We start from the raw sequence: 20,908 nt of genomic DNA on the forward strand, positions 1-20,908 counted from the left end.
ACACACAGTAAAATCCCATCAACAGCAGGGTGATAACAACCAGATTATTTGTTTTTCCATGATTTTGGTTCAGAAAGCATAAGCCAGAACACCAGAGAAAAATCCTTGCATCTTACTTTGAACTAATATCATGGGCTTTTTCCCATTCATTGGAGGGTTAAATTAAGTGTCAGTACAAGATCTAATGGAAAGATGGAATCTCAGACAAGTGCAGTACTGGGCAGTGCGAACGTCAGCCAGAACGATGAGCTCGAGGTTGGAAATTTTCAATTTCTGGCCAAGCAGACCAGCTTTACAATAAAGCTGCTTCTTAATTGCAATAACATGCCTCAGGCTCACCTTTTCAGAACATCCTCTGTTGTAACACATAGGCATTTGTGTGTGCGTGTCTCTCCAGGCACCTCCACAGCATGTCTCTCAGTGAGCAATGCCAAAATCAGTGCCAGACTTGGAGTGGTTATTGTATGCAGCAGCCTTACTCACTAACAACAGTACTCCAGCTGTCAAAACGCATTTCACGTCAGATTTTCTAAGGCAACAGATGGATTCCCTAAGCTGGGTTTGAATATTAGATCATTACATCCTCCTCAGTCATCCACAATTACACTTTGTATTTTGTAAAATACTTTAGCAGCACAGTAGATAGGTAATTTGCATGTTCATGGGAAACCTCCTGGCAAACGTTTACTACTGAATTCCTGAAGAACTCCACTGCAATTCTGTGGAGACCATTTGGCCCATCAAGCATGTTCCATCATTTTACCAGTTTGCATGGTGCTTATCGTGGACAAACACTTGAAAGGGAGTATATTTGCAGTGTCATAAGGAAAAATAAAGTGGCACAAGGAATGTGGATAACTCATTCAAACAGCCGTTCCAGGCAAAGATGAGATGAATGGTCTCTTCTAGTATTGCAAGACCTACAATTTTATTTAATCCAGATGACAGTTACATCATGGACCGTACATTTATGAATGAGAGAAAAAAAACATATTGCAAACATGTTTTTGCATAAAGGCAGTGTTCCATTTATATGATCATTCACAATAATTCTTGTTCAGTATTTTCATTCATGATATCAAGGTAAATGTGAGTCCCAGGAGGGGTCTGAGCCCACAGGAGGCAAGGATCAAAGGGAGAAATTACAATTGTTTTGGTATCTTCATGCTGCTCCCTTGGAGGAACATGTAAAGCATCAGAAGGAGGAACAGGTTGAGTAACAACCTGACAGATTGAAATTTTACTGGTTCCTCTGTGGTTCTGATAATCTTTCTCCGAGCCTGGGGACCTTAGTCTCACCAGAACCTAGAGAAGAAAGCAGTGCACTCATCCAGCTGATGGAGGTAAAAGATCATTTGGAAATTCCGAGGAAGAGTTTTGGTGTACAGGCACTGGGAATGTCTGGAACTGGGTTCATTTAAATTCAGAAACAGGAGTTCTCCCAGAAAGAAAATCCTTACAGACCCAGAGATAAACATGGCAGTTTGATACTCTGATTCACATGTTTTGTAAGCAGAGATTTACCAATGAAAGTAACAGAAACTGAACACTTACAGGGTGTAATTGGAATCGTCTTGGGCACTAAAAAAAATTAAAAGAGGGCATTTGTTAATATCAGGTGTTTTCGTTAAAGTAGAGCAAAAATCTGGTCAACATTCAGAACTCGTTAAATTCTCAAGTTTATAGTCACAGTGAACGAAATTCTGAAGAAGGGTCACTGGATCCAAAACATTAACCCTGCTTTCTCTCCACAACTGCTGCCAGACCTTCTGAGTTTCCCCAGCAATAGAATAGAGCCATAGAAACCCTACAGTATGGAAGCAGGCCATGCAGCCTATTGAGTCTACACAGTACCTCTGAAGATCGTGCCACCCAGATACGCTCCCCACAACCACCATATCTCTGTAACCTAATGGCTAATCCACCTCGCCTGCACTTACCTGGACACTATGGCCATTTTCCTATTCCCAATCGACCTAACTTGCACATCTTTGGACTTTAGTTCTCTTATTGTGCTGTGCAACTTTGGAAAAATATGGCAGAAAGTTTAGCAAGAGAGACAAGATAAAAGTGACCTAAGAAAATGATAATAACACTCAGCAGGTCTGGCAATGGCTGAGGCAAAAAAAAAGTGTTAACTTTTCAGGTGGATAATCTTTCATCCAAACTGGTAAAACTAAATTTTTAAAAGGCTTTAAGCAGGTTTAAAGGAGAGAGGGGCAGCAACACAAGGGAAAGTAATTGATCAGCTAGAGGAGACGTGAAATTAAATAATGAAAGAGTTGGTTGAGCAAGTAAAGAAATAAGACAAGCTGCCATTCAAAAGCAAAACTGAAAAAAAAAATTATTTAAAGGAGAAAACTTCAAAGAAAAACAAAGCAAAATGGAGGGAGTGACTATGGTCCAACATTGCTGAATTCAAAGTTAGTTGTGGAAGGCTAAAAGGTGTCTAACTGAAGGTTGAGTTGCTGCTTGTTAAGCTTACATTGAGCTCCACTGGAACAGTGCGGGAGCCCAAGGACAGCAAAGTCAGTGAAAGAGCAGGGCAAAATTGATACTAGGAGATGTAAGGAAAAATTTCAGAAACTGGAATGAAGTAGAATTCTCTCTGGGTAAATAGGGTAGGGGTGGGGGCAACAGACTGAAGTGAATCCTCATGAAAGCTTATTTAACACACCAGTAAACACAGGTCTAAGCAACAGGGATGTGCATCACTGGAACAAAAACGGAACTTTCTGAAAAACATCAACATGGCCAGCAGCAGGGGTGGAGAGAAAGCAGAGTTAATGTTTTGGGTCCAGTGATCCTTCTTCAGAGCTGTTCCAAAGAAGGGTCACTGGACCCGAAACATTAACTCTGCTTCACCAATGCTGCCAGACCAGCTGAGATTGTCCAGAAATGTGTTTTTGTTTCAGATTCCTAGCATCTGCAGTTCTTTGTGATTTTGTTCATTGTGTATCAGTAGATCATGAACAGCATGAGATAGTGAGGTTGAATTCCTTCAAATGGGACACACTAATTAAGACAGATTGCCTTTCCAATCACCTTACTTGCTTCTGTTAAAACACATGGTCTGGTATTGTTTAGCGTTTCATAAAAACAAACATCAATGATTAGCAATCTGATGTCATCCAATAAAGTTAACATGGGACAATCTAGATGGAATGCATCAAGAAAATATCAACTGATTGTCACATAATGGAAAAAGTGAGGACTGCAGATGCTGGAGATCATGGTAGAAGAGTGTGGTGCTGGAAAAGCACAGCAGGTCAGACAGCATGAGTTTTGGGCATGAGCCCTTCATCAGGAATGAGGCTTGTGGTACCACGGGCTGACAGATAAATGGGAGGGGAATGGGGGCTGGGGAGAAGATAGCATGAATGCGATAGGTAGATGAAGATGGGGGAGAAGGTGATAAGTCAGAGAGGAGGGTGGAGCAGATAGATGGGAAAGACGATGGACAGTTCAAGAGGGTGGTGCTGAGTTAGAGGCCTGGGACTGGGATCAGATGGGGGAAGGGGAAATGGGAAACTGGTGAAATTCAAATTAATCCTGTATGGTTGCAGGGACCCAAGATCGAAGATGATGCATTCTTCCTCCAGGCGTCGGGGGGTTAGGGTTTGGCGATGGAGGAGGTCGAGGACCTGCGTGTCCTTGGTGGAGTGGGAAGGGGAGTTGAAGTGTTCAGGCACAGGACGGTGGGGTTGGTTGGTGCGGGTGGCCCAGAGATGTTCTCTGAAAAGATCTGCAAGTTGGTGTCCTGTCTCCCCAACGTAAAGGAGACCACATCGGGTGTAACAGGTACAGTAGATGACATTGGTGGAGGTACAGGTAAATGTCTGTTGGTGTGGAAGGACCTTTTGCAGCCTTGGGTGGAGGTGAGTGGGCATGTGCAGATTTTGCACTTCGTGCGGTGGCAAGGGAAGGTGCTGGGAATGGGTTGACAAGGGAGTCTAGGAGGGAATGGTCTCTCTGGAATGCTGATAGGGGTGGGGAGGGAAATATATCCCTTGTGGTGGGGTCTGTTTGTAGGTGGCAAAAGTGGCAGAGGATGATGTGATGTATATGGAGGTTGGTGGGGTGGAAGGTGAGGACCAGGGGGTTCCATCCTTATCCAAAGATCATAATCCCAAGATAGGCAGACAGTACAACTGGAGCCAACATTTTCTCGACAAGGAGGAGATAATGAATTTGATGGTGGGGGATATTGGCTCATTATATTCGAGACAGGTAGAAAAACTGTGTTAACATTTAAGATCGATAACCTTTCACCCAAACTGGTAAAGCTAAGCTGTTGAAAGCCTTTAAACTTTGATGAGGAATAGATTACTGAGGGGTTGAATCTCTTCCCCCTCCCTGACCAACACTATCAAGTGCCTGTTTCCAAACCACAATAGCAGAAGCAGGGATAGGGGAAAAAGGAAAAGCCTGACAAAGATGTTTTTGTGCTAAAGACTTACATGTGCGCTGGGAGCCAAGGAGATCTTCGCTTTCCATCTCATCTGGGTAGATGGCAGTAAGCGAGACATCGTATAAGGTGTCAGGAGTCAGGCTGTCTAAAACTTGGCTGTTATCCACGCCATTTATAATCATCTAGACAGAACCAGCATCAACACTAAGGTCAATAGGGTGTCAGAACCTGGAGCCAATTTTCTTTCTGAAACCTCATTTTCCTAATGAAATGGGAGGCTTCAATTTGATATCATCCAGGCAACTACAGTAATCATACCCTGAATTTCTTAACCTCTGACTGCAGCCACTGTCCCAAATTTGGAATGATCTGCTCAGTGAATAAATACTCTTATGTAGTTGATTCAACTAGGCCCAACATCGCTAATGCACAATGGTCAAAATCAATTTGTGTAGCCATAATATGAATGCACAGGTAAAGAATATGTTTATGGACTTTGCTACAAGTGATTGAAAGGACTCTTCCCATTGTGATGTATATCAATTTTAATATCATTTATTTTTAGGTTTAATTTGAAAATTAGTGATATATGGGTTTTTCAGTGTGTCTGAAGTGTTTAATTTATAAGCATTTTTGTCACCATGATTAGATTACTTACAGTGTGGAAACAGGCCCTTCGGCCCAACACGTCCACACCAACCCGCTGAAGCGCAACCCACCCAGACCCATTCCCCTACACCTAACACTACGGGCAATTGAGCATGACCAATTCACCTGACCTGCACATTTTTGGATTGTGGGAGGAAGCCCACGCAGACACGGGGAGAATGTGCAAACTCCACACAGGGAGTCGCCTGAGGTGGGAATTGAACCCAGGTCTATGGCGCTGTGAGGCAGCAGTGCTAACCACTGTGCCACCGTGCCGCCCTTTTCTTTTAAAACAACATGATTGTGAAGTAGCTCTCAAAAGTCATGTGTTTTTGTGTACATTTGAAGAGCTTGCAACTAAGTAAGATGAACAACTGTGCATCAGGGTTCCCTTTCGAAATTTCTGAATGTGTATTTCTTTTCAAGTCTAGGGGAAAGACCAATAATTTGAAAATAAAGGGTTTTTTCAGTTTCATTCTGGGGGAGGTCTGCAGAAGTCTTTGGACAAGGATGACTCTCCACAAACCTCAACAGGTTCATCCAGGCTGTGCTAAAGGACCAAACTAGTCCCTTCCTGGTACAGTAAGGATGTAGAGGTGCCAGTGTTGGACTGGGGTGGACAAAGTCAGAAGTCACACAACACCAGGTTATAATGCAACAGGTTTATTTGAAATCACAAGCTTTCGTAACGCTACTCTCCTGACTTCACTTGACGAAGGAGCAGCACTCCAAAAGCTTGTGATTTCAAATAAGCCTGTTGGACTATAACCTGGTGTCATGTTACTTCTGACTTGGTACAGCCAGGGATTGGGGTTTACTATAAATTTTCCCATTCCCCATCCAATCCAAAAGCCTGTTCACACACATGGATTTTGGGTTCAAAATAGGATTGAATGCTGTTGTGAGTCCCATCACAGTGAATGGCCCATTGGCATTCCCAATCATTATTATATGAGCCAGTTGAGATGGATTCACTGAGCTGGAATTCAGCAGAGTATGAAATTCATCTGCAAACGATGGAAGGGATAACAAAAACCTGCGCAACATCAATGGTGTACAGCAGGAACATTTCCATACATCTAAAGATCTGCCCATCTGCAATTTGCATCACATTCACCTCTTTAAGGGGAAATCAAAATGATAACAGAAACAGAAAGCACTGATCTCCTCACCTCTTTTCTTTCCCCTCCTCCAGATGGAACCCAGGAGAGTCTGTAGAGGGCAACATCCCTACCTCCATGATCCCAGTGTACACGGAAACGCCTCTCCCCGATGTCGGTGAAGCGTAGGTTTGATGGAGCTGGGACAACCACTGGAGTGAGAGAAAACAGAAGCTGTGGGACCTTAAATGTACATGACATGAGCACTGATAACAGGATCATGGCCCAGTAGAATAGTCAGGAAAGGAAGCAGAATACAAGAAAACGTTTCAAGATACTGTCACTGTTATCTGATGTTATAACATGAATAACTTACATTTATATAGTACATTTAATGCAGTAAAGATGTTTCAAAGGAGCATAGACAGTTTAAAAAAACTGAATTGACAACAAACAAAGAATAGGATTTCTCCTCAGGTGATCAGAAGCTTCACCAAGGAGGCAGATTTTAAGACGTGTTCCATCAGGGAAGACATTAGCAAGATTTAGGACAAAAGACAGATACAAAGTCACAGTAGGCAAATTTACATTGCCATGAGCTGATGGCAGTAAGAAGATCTCTAATATGTGCAAACATTTGGCCAATATAATTTTGATTCTCTTGTATATAATAATCAGGAATAACTCTCTCCCAGCACAGTGAAGACTTAAAAACACAGTTTTTGCTCAATTCTAATATATCATTTCCAATTAAGTGCTGTGTTTCATCTCTTGCTTTGCATTTTTTCAGTGTCTGGCAAGTCATTTGGGGATAGGTTCTGGTTTTTATCTTACTCTACAATCTCTAAAAATATTGAACTTTATATCACATTACATTCCGACCAGTGCCAAACTGACATCTTTATGACTTTCAGAGCCCTGCAGGGATAGACGCATGATGTCCCATACATCATACATCCAGTTTGGAAAGCATTGCTCAGAATATTGTGGGATATTCTCAACTTGTCAGGATGAGTGCAGCTCCAACAACACTGAAGAAAGTTTACACAATCCAGGACAAAGCCGCCGACTTGATCAGCACCTCAACTAAAGGTAGTTCTTCTATAACACAATGGTTGCATTCTTTTGCAACCCCACATTGTAGAAAAATTGCGCTTTAGAAACAGCGCTTAAAGTGTTGGTGATGTAATCACCCTACAGCCAACATATGTTTTAAAAGTTCATGCTTTTGAAACAGTGTCCCCAATTCGTCAATCAAGTTATAGTGAATTCATGTTAATTAAATGTGCGTTATAGCAGAACGACCTGTATTAAGACTCACTCCCTTCAACACCCATGCACAGTAACAGCAGTGTGTACTTTCTACAAGATTTACTGCAGCAACTCACTAGGGTTCTTTTGACAATCCTTCCCAAACCCATGACAAGGATAAAGACAGCAGACACACGGGAACACCATTCCTCCAAGTCACACACCATCATGGTTTGGAACTATATTGGTGGTATAAACTGCTTGGAGCTGCACTGCTAATCCTTCACTGTTGGTCCCCTGTAATAGCACCATAGATGGACATAAGTACTCTGAGGACTCCAGTGGTTCAAGATGGTGGCTCACCATCACCATCACCAAGGCAATGAGGGATAAGCAACAAATACTGGTGTTGGCAGTATCAGACATCTAATGAATGAATATGACTTGATCTCACTGTTGGGAAATCTGAGGAGTCTGATGAGATGGAAACTGGGAGTTATGAAACTTCTAGTTTCTGTTGAATTGGTCCATCTCAACATGGTTGTTTGCATTGAGTAAATGGAATATTCAGACACTGGAGGAACTTCAGTTAGTTTTTAACCATTCCTTGATCAGGTGTGCAATGCAAACTTCCCACTCAGCACACTACTTGCTGAGCGAGTGGATGGTATTGAATGGAGGTTGGAAAGGTTCTGGTTCCCTGGCTATAGAGACAGTGAAAGGCCCCTTGTCTCCTCTGTTAGGGTGTTATCATCATCCTCAGGCACCATACTGGATCAATGACCCGAGGGTTTGCTGGCTGATCAGATCTATTGAAGAGCAGCAGTGGCACAGAGAAAGCAATTGTTGCTGGGAGTATTACAGCCATTATCAGGATACAGGCCACAGCTGAGTGATGAAGGAGGTCATGGAGGATGCTCAAGGCTTGGCGGTCACAGGTGATGAGTATGTTGTCAGCAGAGGGCTTCCTGCTTTCTGATGTCAAGTCCTTCAATTAGACACTTCTGATCTGAAGTGATTTTGAGCAACAGAGATTCCACACCTTCCTCAACTGCTGTCACCCACGTCTACTACACCCACCATTCCTCCATTTCCCACAAGGAGAACCTGCAAGCAACCTCGCACACGTTTGTTCACTGAGCTTCCAGTCCACAATACCTCTACTGTGTCTGGGTTCAAACTTGCCTGGAGCAGGATAAGGCCCTGTAGCAGATATTAAAGACCCACTTGAAATTCTCAGTTGGCACTGGGTGGCTGAGTCATCCAGGGGGCCTTTGCAGCAGACTCCCCAACCAATTGATTAAACACCAGCCCCTCACCAAGCCTGTCATGGGGAAGGGCACCATATTTCACCCAGTGAGATTAACTCAAAGATCAAGGAACCAACTCTTCTGATGAACTAAGCATCCAAAGGGCTCGAGGTCACTTTCAGCGGAGACATGAATCTGGGGGGAATAAAACATCTCTGTGCATTGGATAATTGTTTTATCATGGGGGCATTAGGAGGTGGCATGGATGTAGGGGATAACCTATCATACAACTAACCTAACAGCGTGCTGTCATTGTAAGTTAGACTTCAGCAACATATTGACAGAGATGCTCACAGAAATTGGATATTTATTTGAATAGAACATATTAGCGGGTGTACAGGCAAAGTTCTAGACTAGAACTTAATTGAGGTACTCACGTTAAAAAGTCAATACACAGACATAACAAGCCAAATGGCATCCTTCTGTGCTGTAACAATGTTATGGTTCGAAGTATTTACCTAATTCCTATTTGAAAGCTACTGTTGAACTTGTTTCCACCACTTATTCAGTCAGCATGGTCCTAATCAGAACAGCTCATTGGGTTAAAACAAAATCTTTCTCTGTTCTATTGTTTGTTGTCAACTATCAAAAATTTGGTGTCCATTGGTTAATGATGCAAAATGATCTTTCTTCCTTTACTATATTGGAGTGCTTCATGATTTTGAGCACCTCCATTTGATCTCCTGCTCACGTTCCCTGCCTCAAGATGAACAATCATAGCCTTTCTCAGTGTGCCTGAAACTATTAGAATTGTTACAGGCTCAATGGAAGCCCTCAATATTTTGACTGAAGTGTCTCACTTACAGGTGTTTTCTCTCCCAATCAGGGGAGCTGAGGGGCCATGATCATGTACCGCAGTAACTGCAACCTTATACTCCGTCTGTGACGCAAGGCCTGATAGTGACACTGAGTTCTCATTGCCGGGGATTTCCACCTATCGGGTTGAAGAAAAGATATTGGTTACACTTGTTCGGGTAACAGAGTGAATTCATAGCAAAATGTAATGTAAAGTTTTTTTTAAAATTCATTCATGTGATGAGGACTAGGCCACCATTTATTGCCCAGAGGGCAGTTAAGAGCCAAACACATTGCTATGGGTCTGGGGTCACCTGGAGGCCAGACCATGGAAAGATGGCAGTTTCCTTCCCGAAAGGGCATTAGTGACCCAGATGGATTTTTCCCAACAATCAATTCCTCATCATCGTAGACTCTTAATTTCAGATATTCGTTGAATTCAAACCCCACCATCTGCTGTGGCAGGTTTCAAACCTGGGTCCCCACAACATTATCTGAGTCTCTGGATTAAGAGTCCAGCAATAATACCACTAAGCCATCACCTCCCCTGGAATCACAAAGGGACAATGGGAGAAGTCTATTGGAGCTTATTTGTCTTTCTCCATCAAACTCACCCAGTCCACGGAATTGTATAACTACCCTGGAAGAATGTTCTTGTCATAAATGAGTTACTTAGTGACGAGTTTCAAATACCATACGATCTGGTTTAAGAGATGTGCTTTTCTTTGGGTCAACTCATGTAACTAAGTTCACTCCGTTTGCCAGTGTTGCATTTTGTTGTTTCCCACCACCCATCCTAATCATGGTTCTCTTTAATTCTGAGTCTTGTTTTCCAACTTGTGGTTTGCTTCATCACTCTCCTCTAGTCTAGCAACACTCTCAGTCATATCCGACTGTGACTGGCAAATTAAAAGTATAGGCATTATAGTCCCACTTGCTCATTAGAGATAGACAACTGGTAGTGGTTTAACCTGAGGGTCACCACACTTCAGGCGAGAGGACAGGTTGAGAAGGCGAGACCATCACTGTAACCTCAGTCAGTACAGGAGTTGAACCCACACTGTTGCTGTCATTCTTAATTGCAAGCCATCCAACCAACTGAGCTAATTGACTCCCTAAATGGCAACTTATGAAGGCACTCCAACACCACCCTCTCAAGGGAAGAAAATATGCTGGCCATTTCGATTATTTCATCTCAGAATGTAGTCATCACTGACAAGATAGGTAGTTAGTCCATTCCCTGTTGCCCCTTGAGAAGCTAGTGATGGACTTCCTTTGGAAACGATTGGTAGGACATTGACACAACTCATCTTTATTTAGAGATTATTTTTGACTCAAATTTAAATTCTCCACAAGCTTGGATGAATAATCCAGAGCTTGGGCATTCAAATCTCACTGTGGAGAGTTTGAGGATTTGAATTCTGATTACATTGTCAATATCATATCAATAAAAGTGATAATGAAAATGTTAGGTTGTTGTAGGAATGTGAGGTCATCAGAAATAGGAACAGCAGTGAACTAATTGGCCTCTGAGTCTGCTCCATCATTCATTAAGATCCTGTCCGAACTCAATCTTGCAGCCTATAACCTTTGACTTTCTTTTGTAAATTATTAAATATATACAATGATCCAACTTTTATTCCTCTCTGGATACACATTTCAAAGGATTAATGATGTGGAGGAGCCTGGAGTGGACAAAGTTAAAAACCACAAAACACCAGGTTATAATACAACAGGTTTGTTTGGAAGCACTAGCTTTCAGAGCACTGTTCCTTCATCAGGTGGTTGTGGAGAATAAAATCATAAGACACAGAATCGGACTATAACCTGGAGTTGTGTGATTTATAGCTTTGTCTCAGGATTAATGACCTTCTCTCATGACAAATGTATCTTAAATGGAAGACCAATGAAAGCTCTTGATTCCCCTACAAGCTTAAATATTCTCTCAGCAGCTACTCTGTCATGGTACATCTGTGTCTTAGATGTATAAATAAGGTCACCTTTCATTCTTGCAAACTCTAGTGATTCCAAGCCAAATCTGCCCAACCTTTCCTCTCAAAGTAAATCCTTTATCCCAGGAGTAACCCATGAGAACCTTCTCTGAACTGTTTACAATGCAAGGATTTCCCTCATTAAATATGGACAGCAAAACAGCTATCTTATTAATGCCTTGCACAGTTGCCACAAGGCTTCCTATTTTGAAACACGGAAACTGCTGCAGAAACCCAACAGTTTTGAAGAAGGGTCACGTTAATTCTTTACACACCTCAGGCGAGGGGAAGAGGGACCTTCATTGTAACTTCAGTCAGGTAGGAACTGAACCCACAGTCGCACATACACTGCTTCGCAAACCATCCAGCCCACTGAGCTAATTGACTGTTTTCTCTTCACAGCTGCTGCCAGACCTGCTGAGTTTCTCCAGCAATTTCCAACTTTTGTTTGTATCAGATCTGCAGCATCTACACAGGTCTTTGATTAATTTTTAATACTCCCTATTTCTAACCAGCTCCACCATTTAATAAAATCATAGCTGATCTGAGTATTTCCATCTATCCCGATAACCTTTCATGCCCTAACATAACAAGAACCTTAAAACTTTTTTCTATAAGACAAAGAAATTTTTAAAAATCATGTTACTCTGCAATGGAACATATCACCTCACCTCCTTGACGGTCTCATCACCCACTTCATTGTATTTAATCACATATTTAAGCACCCTGCCTGGTGCAGGATCCCAGTGGGCCCGTAAGTGACTGTGAGTGACATCGGAAAACCAGATATTCCTGGGTCCACCCAGTGGCACTGTGGAGACAGAATGAAACAGAGCTCAACAGAGAAAAACAGGTGACAAAATACCATGAAGCAAGTCAAAACAAAATCAGGTACTGAGTTTTGACATGACACACTGTGGCTACATTATGTGGCTCCTTCCAGAACGTGTTTAAATTCCTCTGAGAACATCTAATTTTTCACACTGATGTTAAACTAATCTCTGCAATAATCTTTCAGAGACTAAAATAACTCTCAAAAAACTAGAATTTGTCTTTAACTTGTCAGAGTGGAATCGATTTTTACTCTGAAAAAAATACAAGAATTCTGAAGAAAGTGAAGCTTTCAAGGATGAATTAGAACCATTCTGAGATTTGCACCTGAACACACCATTAAACTCATGTGATAGCCGCCATATGATAAAAGTCAGCATTACATTTGTCTTCTCATTACTTTGTGCAGGATTATACATGACATACAGCATAGAATTAGACTATCTGACTCAACCAGGCGATGCCCATATTACGAGGAGAAAGTGAGGACTGCAGATGTTGGAGATCAGAGTCAAGAGTGTGGTGCAGGTCAGGCAGCATCCAAGGAGCAGAAGAATCGACGTTTCGCATAAGCCCTTCAACAGGAAAGCAGGAGAAGCGACGTTTCGGGCATAAGCTCTTCTTCATTCCTGATGAAGGGCTTATGCCTGAAACATCGATTCTCCTGCTCCTCGGATGCTGCCTGACCTGCTGTGCTTTTCCAGCACCACACTCTCAACTCTGATCTCCAGCAGTCCTCACTTTCTCCTATGCTCATGTTATGCTTCCCTTGAGATTCCTCCCATTACCATTCACATTTAAATCTATGAGCATGATCCTTCATTCCTTTCTTCCACATATTCTTGTTGAGCCTTTCCTTAAATATATCTGCATTATTTACTTTAAGCACTGCCTGCGCTGAGAACATCTATCTTAAGAAATAAGTTTTTTTCATCTACCAATGTCTTGGTGACTACGTTATCTTGAAGACCTCTAACTAAGCGCTTCCCACAAAAGGAATCAATCTCTCTGTACCCACTCTATCAAAACCCATTGTAATGTAAAGATCTCTTTTGGGGACCCTTCAACCTTTTTTGAACCCATAATAAAAGAGACCAGCTTGCTAATCCATTTCTGAAATGGATACTGACACATATTTGGTATCGGCTTCAGAAACATCCTCTGCAGCCTCTCCAATGAATCAAAGAAACATAGAATCCCTACAGTGCAGAAGAAAAGCCATTTGGCCCATTGAGTCTGCACCAACCCTCCGAAGAGAGCTCTTCATCCTTCTGCATTCTTCTATATCCTTTTGACAATATGGTGATCAGCACTGCACATAATTCACTGAAATATCTATCTATTCCATCTCCTAGATAAATTCCAATGTAAGATCATTCTTCTTAATATTTCCATCACTTCTCTATCATTATGTGTGATACTCTCATCTATTCCTTTCGGTCCTATTCATGTCTCTTCCTTCCATGTTTCCAGTATCTGTACACTTATCTTTCATGACATATCAGCAAGGAAACAAATTCCACTGTGCCTCCATGAGTTCCAATTCCAAATGGATTTCCTTTCATCCAAAGGGTACAAGGTCTTCACTCTGAGCTCTGTCTACCATAGGTTTACCTGCTCACTCCTCCCTGGCCATTGTCTATTTTCCTGCTTCCACCTGCATGGCCTGGACGGTGAAACTGCTAAACAAAGATGCTGTTTTGCTCAATGAAATGGATAAACTTTGTTATTGAAAAGATAGATACTCGAATTTGAAACGCAAAGGTTTGTGGTTAATATTGCATGCCAGAGATTCAATCTCCTGAACTGGGTGAAAACCTGCAAGCTTTAGAGACTGTGTAATTAAAATATCTTACAGGTAGTTGCTTGCACACTCAGTGGATCACTGGGGACATCTTCGTACAAGGCATGAATTGTAAGTGTATACTCAGTGTTGGGAAATAAATTGTCCAGCCTCACATCAGTGTTATCAGGGCCAACTTTCAACTGCAAGAGAAAAGATCAATAATTTGTAAATAATATGGGGGATAATGAAGAAAAAAGAGCAGCATTATTACAAACTCACTTTAAATCACAATGAAATTGATGACAATTTCATGCATCAATCCTTGTTTTTCTTTCCAACTGATCTTCTGTGTACTTACTACATGAAGTTGAATATGTGTGTGAGTAATACTGATCCAGCAACCAATGTCATTAAAGAACGGATTGTTTGGCTGTCAGCACATTGCTCTGTTTGAGAGCTTGATGCGTGTAGATAAGCAGCCATTTTTCCCTACTCGCATCATATTCCCATGTTAATGGGCTAGACTTTGTGCACCCACTTCAACAGGTTTGAAGAATGGGGGTGAGGGCACTAGTTAAATCAAGCATGCCTTTTTCGTACCCACCTGGCCCCACCAAACGCCACAACTATATCAGCAGTGAGTGTGCTGTCAGGTGCCCCCTCCAGCAATAGGTCAATTGGAGTCCTTCAGCAGGCAATTAGTTCCCAAAAAAGACTGCTTCGACTGTTCCTGTGATTTAACCAATGACAGAAGAGGTGCCATCAACCCACCATCATGGGTTGTTGCCAGGCAAAGGGAGAGGGTATCCCCCCCAAAATTACCAAATGTCCTATCTGAGGTTTTGCTGCCATCCAAATCCCAACCAGGTTGCCTTCACCCCACTGACCTCTCAACCCCTCTACTCAAAGTGCGTCACAACTATACCCCCACACCCCAGCCTGCCATCTTGCCTGGGCCTGTGAGCTGAGCTCCTCTCAGAAATTCATAATATTTACTAAATTCCAATCCAATACCACATGTCTCTGTCCCAAAATGCTTAAGAGACACAGGCCTCTGATAGATCAGCAGCTCTCTAAGATGGGCTTCCTGTTGTTGAAGGGCAGAAGCCTATTATAGTTGAGGAAGTTGGGAGCCAGGCACCTTGTAAAATTCTACCCTGATCTTCACAATTTATTTCATTGACTGTAAAGCATTTTGGGAACAGATGATATCAAATATAAATTATCTTTATGCTGCAGTGCTCCAGCCAATCTCAGAGCAACCGAAACACATAAATAGAAAGTGGACCATACCACCAGTGCTTCGTCCAGAGGCTCATTGATGATGTTATCTAGTATGGTGACGAAACATCTGAAACCGAACCTTCCAGCTCAGCGAGTAAACTTACATCAGAACAACACCTCATTTATCACTTGAGAACCCTGCAGCCTTCTGGACCATTGAGTTTTAGGGTTTGAGTATCCTTCCCCATGTTTTCTCTCACCTCCTGTACACCCGGCCTGTTATTACATGGGCTGCTACTACACACTACCCATTGTCAGCCACTAATCGTCGCCATTAGCAGCTACTCATTTCCTCAGACTAACTTTTAATATTCCTTTGTCTAACTGTTTTTCTCTGCCTTTGAGCTCTATCTCCACCAATTCTTTTTCTCCTCCTCCTCCACTCTATCTTCTGTATAAAAAAAATCCTTTTCCTATCTACCATCAATTCTGAGGAAGAGTCACTGGGCCTGAAATGTTAACTCTGATTTCTCTCTACAGATGCTGCCAGACCTGCTGAGGTTTTGTAGCAATGTCTGTTTTTGTTTCACATTTGCAGCATCTGCAATTCTTTTTGGTTTATAGGAAGGATATTATTAAGCTGGAGGGAGTTCAGAAGAGATTTATCAGGGCATTGCCAAGTATGGAAAGTTTGAATTATAAACTGGATAGACTGGGACTTTTTCATTGGATCATAGGAGGTTGAGGGGGCGACCTTATAGAAGGTTATAAAATGAGAGGTTTAGATAGTGTTAATGGTAGTTGTCTTTGCCCTAGGGTGGAAGATTCTAAGACCAGGCCAGTGGGGGGGGACATTTTTAAAGTGTGAGGAGAGAGAGTTAACAAATACGTGGGGGCAATTTATTTACATAGAAGGTGGTTTGCGTGTGGGATGAACTTCCTGTGGAAATCGTGGATGTGGGTACAATTACAACTTTTAAAAATCATTTAGATACATACACGAAAAGTAAAGGTTTGGAGGGATATGGACCAGGAGCAGGCAGGTGGGACTAGTTTAGTTTGGGATTATGATTCTGTGTCTGAATGACTTTTTTAGGCTGGAACTGGAGAAAACTCCCCAATCCTTTCTTTAAAATTACGTATAATTTTTTGCATCCAACTGGTAAGGACACAGTTTAATACCTCATTTGAGATTCAGTATTTCCAACTTCTAGCCTGAATTATATGTTCAAGCCACTAGAGTAGGGATTAGAAACTATAACCTCGTCTGACACTGAGCCATTGCTGACAATTCAGGACTGAAGGAGTTCTCCTATAAATTCTTACTCAACAGTTCTTAAGTTCAAGACATAAATCACCTAATTATGTTGACCAATATTAACTCTGTGGCTGGCCTCCCTACAACTTTGATGATTCTGCCTTTCTCAAGTGAAGAGACGCATGCCAAAGTCAAAGTGGAGCTGAAGTGCTGCTTATGCTCTGCATAGGGTCACACAATGATGTGTTAGGCACTCTGTAAACGTTTCAGAGAGGTTTGGCTAAAGTTTAACGGGGCCACTTAGTGCATGTGTAATTCTGTATTCACAAGCTAAGTCACTTAAATGGGAAAATATTTGCATGTGTTAAAATCTCTTAAAAGAGAGAGAGCGTGAGAGAGATTATGACTAAAGATTGTGGCTGTCTGAGCAATAAAACTGAATGTGATGTGAGGCAGACGGTGAGTGAAACTGGTTAGCTGTTTCTTAACACAGGATGAAATACTGTGGAGATTGTAGCTCAAGATCATGTTTCACTGCCAGTCACATTGCTTGTTGCTCATTGTTTCTGAAAAAAACATTAATCAAGCAAAGCAGTTCTCTAATAGCACTATTTTTTAAAAATTCTCATATGGAATGTAAGTATTGCCAGCATTTGTCGTCCATCCCTAGTTGCCCTCAAACTGATTGATCCTCTGGGCTATTTCAGAAGGGAGTTAAGAGTAGGTCACTTTGTTTTAGCTCTGGAATCACATGTTTATCAGAGTAAAGATGGCAGATTTCCTTCTTAAAGGGCATTAAATGATGTATGTTACAACAATTGTTAGTTATCTGGCCATCATGAGGCTGGCTTTTAATTCTATATTATTTTATTCAAATGTCATTGTCTCCATGGTGGGATTAGAATCCATCACCCAGAACAATTGTTTGGGTCTCTAAATTACTAGGTGAAAGTGAGGAGTGCAGACGCTGGAGATTAGAGTCAAGAGTGTGGTGCTGGAAAAGCACAGCAGGTCAGGCAGCATCCAAGGAGCATGAGAATCGACGTTTCAGGCAAAAGCCCTTCTCTACATTACTAGTCCAGTGGCATTGTCATGATACCACCAGCTCCCCCTCACAATTAAAGTCCAAACATTTTCAACAATAGTTAAGCATTACAAACAGAACTATCATTAATTCATCATGTACCAAAGTATCATTAATTGGCAAAGGGGATGGCTGAATTCAGTTTTTCTTTTCTTTATTCATTCACAGGATGAGGGTGTCACTGGCTAGGCCAGCATTTGTTACCCAACCCTAATTGCCCAGAGGGCAGACAAGGGTCAACCATGTTACTGTGAGTCTGGAGCCACGTGTAGGCCAGACCAGCTAAAGGTGGCAGTTTCCTTTCCAAAAGTACATTAAGGAACCTTCAAAGAAACCATACCTTATATAGGGGTAGAATATGCACCTTTCAAATAGATTTGAGGAAAATCATCCAAGCTGCAGGAGGTAGGTAGGTCAGAGAGCTAGAGAAAGGGATCATATCACTGAGCTGGATATCAAGATCACAGGAAGCAGGACTGGAAGTTAGTGATAGGTCATTCAGGCCTGGATATTGCTAATAATGTGTTTCTGTGTTGACAGTGGCATCCCTAGCAGATACTGATTGGCATTGTTCCTGAACTGCTGTAGTTCTTGCGGAATAATCTCCCAATAGCATTGACCATTGACCCAATAGCAATAAAGGAGCAATGACATGCACCCAAGTCGGTGGTTTGTGACCTACAAGGGGACACTGTGCCAACAACATGGCAATCCTTGTCCTTCTCCACAGGAAAGGTGGCCCAGTAGTAAGCAAGCGTGGGTGTGTTAATACAGTGACTCCTATTGATCATATATACTGCAACCATAATGCAACAATGATTAGTAGTTGTAGTAGCAAGAGTGATCAGCAGTTGTATGCCTTTTTATATTCATTCCTGGGATATCAGCTTCATTGGCTGTAACAGCAATTATTGCACATTCTTAACTGTCCTTGAGAAAACACTGCAATTATTTTTAGGGACTGTTGATTTGTATTCATCCAGGCAAAGACTGAGCATATATACAGTGGAAGATGAATAGAGCTCAAGCCTCTGCCTTGGATGTAGCCAAGATGGTTGATTAAGTCCCCCTCCTGGTCAATAAAACACCCAAGAGATTGGTGATAGGGGAGAAGGCTCAACTTTCTCTGCTTTGGGGTGGCCATTGTTCAAAACTGTAGCATAAATGCTTTCTTCCTCTGAACAGGGTGCCAGTTCGAGCATGGAATGGGCTGATTCATTCTGGATAGTGTTATACGTGGAGCTGAACAATACAGAATCAGAGAAAACTCATGTGAAGCAGATCAGGATGCAAGACCCAAAGGCACTTGGCTGAGGAACTCCACCACTGATGCTCTGGGGCTGCATGACAAGCATTTCTTAATCTCATCAAGTCAGAATTATTTTTCCCTTAACTCTCTCAAGGGAGGTGGGCATCACTGGCAAAGCCAGGATTTCTTGCCCTTACCTCACAGCCTTTGAACTTGCTCAGCTATTTCAGTGCCTTGTTCAGACTTGCATTGCTGTGGATCTGGACTCACATGGAGGCCAAATGGGTAATGATAGCAGACCTCCTTCCCCAAAAGGTATGAGTGAACAAGATATTTTTTTCCACAAATCAATGATAGTTTCCTGGCTGCCATTACTGAGACTAGCTTTTAGTGTAGATCTATCAATTAAGTGAATTTAAGCTGCTATGGTGCAATTTGAACCCCTGACCCCAGAGTATTAACATGCAGCACCGAATTACCAATCCAATCACACTACCATGGTCTCCATGGCCCCACACTCAGAGGGTTTCCTACTGTCAACAATTACCCTCCATTACAACAGGACGCACTGGTTACACACTTGGCTGAATGTTGCCGTGAAGTTGAGGAGACCTACTCTTGCTTTTCCAGTTTAATTCAGCTTGTGTTATGTCTGGGTCAAGTGACTTTTGATAGGATTCAAACTGATGTGGGCAGGCTATTGGTAACTTATGCTATTTCATGCTGGCGTGGTTAATTCCTTCCAACAACTGATTAGGATAAAGCTGAATAAGATAGTGGCTAACCAAATTAGTTGATTTGTCTTAATAAGACATATTTGGGGATCCAACACACACATTGAGTACAGCTAGTGTTCATAACTGTCCGAGAACAGCTTGGAACATGGAACAGATTAATCTAATACATATGTCTTGCACTGAGAGGAGTTCCCTTCCCTCAGTGTTATGAGAGATGAACCAAACAGACAGGACACCAGGATCGAAGATGGCAAGGATCTCAGAAACAAGTTGAGTAATGTCAAGCATTTTGGGCATTTGAGCATTTATCACTGAAAACATTTTCAAACACATTGACCCAATGTATGCCCGGGCAATATTCTTCCTCTGTTGATTCTCTTTGTCCACCACTAACTGCAGTTCCTGCAGTGAAGGGATTTTCTTACAAGAATAGGTTGAGCAGATTGGAACTATACTTGTTGGAGTTCAGCAGAATGAGGGGTGATCTCAGTGAAACATATAAGATTTGAAGGGGTCTTGACAGGGTCGATGTTGAGATGTTTCCTCTCATTGAGAATCTAAAACTTAGGGGTATTGTTTCAAAGTAAAAGGCCCCCATTTAAAGTGGAAGAAAAGAAGTGATCTCTCAGAGAGTCCACGAGTTTTTAAATTTTCTTTCATACAGAACTGCGGAGTTAGAGTCATTGAAATATTCAGGGTTGAGGTAAACCGACTTTTTTTTAATCTGCAAAGAAGTCAGGTGTTATGGAGCAAGTGGGTCACTCATGATCTTACTGGTTGATGGAGCAGACTCCGTGGGTTAAAACATCTACTCCTTCGCCTATTCCTTGTGATCTTATTTACTTTCTTCACTCCTTCATGGGATCAGGCTGTTCCAGTATTATCGTTCCCACTTTTCCTTGAGGTAATGGGCAATGAATCACCTCTTTGAATTTAACTGCATGGGTCACTTGGCCATTTCAAAGGACTCTTAAGGTCAACTCATTTTCCACCCTGAAGGGACAGTTGTGAAACTGATTTTTTAAAAATATATTGGTCCGTTAATTTCCAGACATGGAGGTGCCAGTATTGGACTGGGGCAGACAATGTCAGAAGTCACTTGACACCAGCTCATAGTCCAAGTGGTTTATACGAAATCACAAGCTTTCAGAACGGTGCTCCTTTGTCAGGTGAACTAGAGGGAAACGCTTTCCCTCCTCTTCACCTAACTATTAATTTCTTTGTAATGTCAGT

General features: G+C 42.0%; 1 protein-coding gene across 4 annotated transcripts in view; it reads right to left on the reverse strand.

The window, feature by feature from the left end:
- LOC122552587 (collagen alpha-1(XII) chain-like) overlaps nucleotides 1–20,908 on the reverse strand; it is a 264,538-nt gene that overhangs the window by 161,098 nt on the left and 82,532 nt on the right. For all 4 annotated transcript variants that reach the window (XM_043695315.1, XM_043695311.1, XM_043695313.1 and 1 more), the window contains 6 exons: nucleotides 14,194–14,323; nucleotides 12,178–12,317; nucleotides 9,525–9,654; nucleotides 6,232–6,371; nucleotides 4,461–4,593; nucleotides 1,555–1,581 (listed from right to left, as the gene is read on the reverse strand). In XM_043695315.1, coding sequence (XP_043551250.1) covers nucleotides 1,555–1,581; nucleotides 4,461–4,593; nucleotides 6,232–6,371; nucleotides 9,525–9,654; nucleotides 12,178–12,317; nucleotides 14,194–14,323 — 700 coding nt within the window. The remainder of the gene's footprint in view (nucleotides 1–1,554; nucleotides 1,582–4,460; nucleotides 4,594–6,231; nucleotides 6,372–9,524; nucleotides 9,655–12,177; nucleotides 12,318–14,193; nucleotides 14,324–20,908) is intronic.

The sequence above is a fragment of the Chiloscyllium plagiosum genome, chromosome 9 (assembly GCF_004010195.1).
Source record: "Chiloscyllium plagiosum isolate BGI_BamShark_2017 chromosome 9, ASM401019v2, whole genome shotgun sequence".
In the NCBI taxonomy this organism is placed as follows: domain Eukaryota; kingdom Metazoa; phylum Chordata; class Chondrichthyes; order Orectolobiformes; family Hemiscylliidae; genus Chiloscyllium; species Chiloscyllium plagiosum.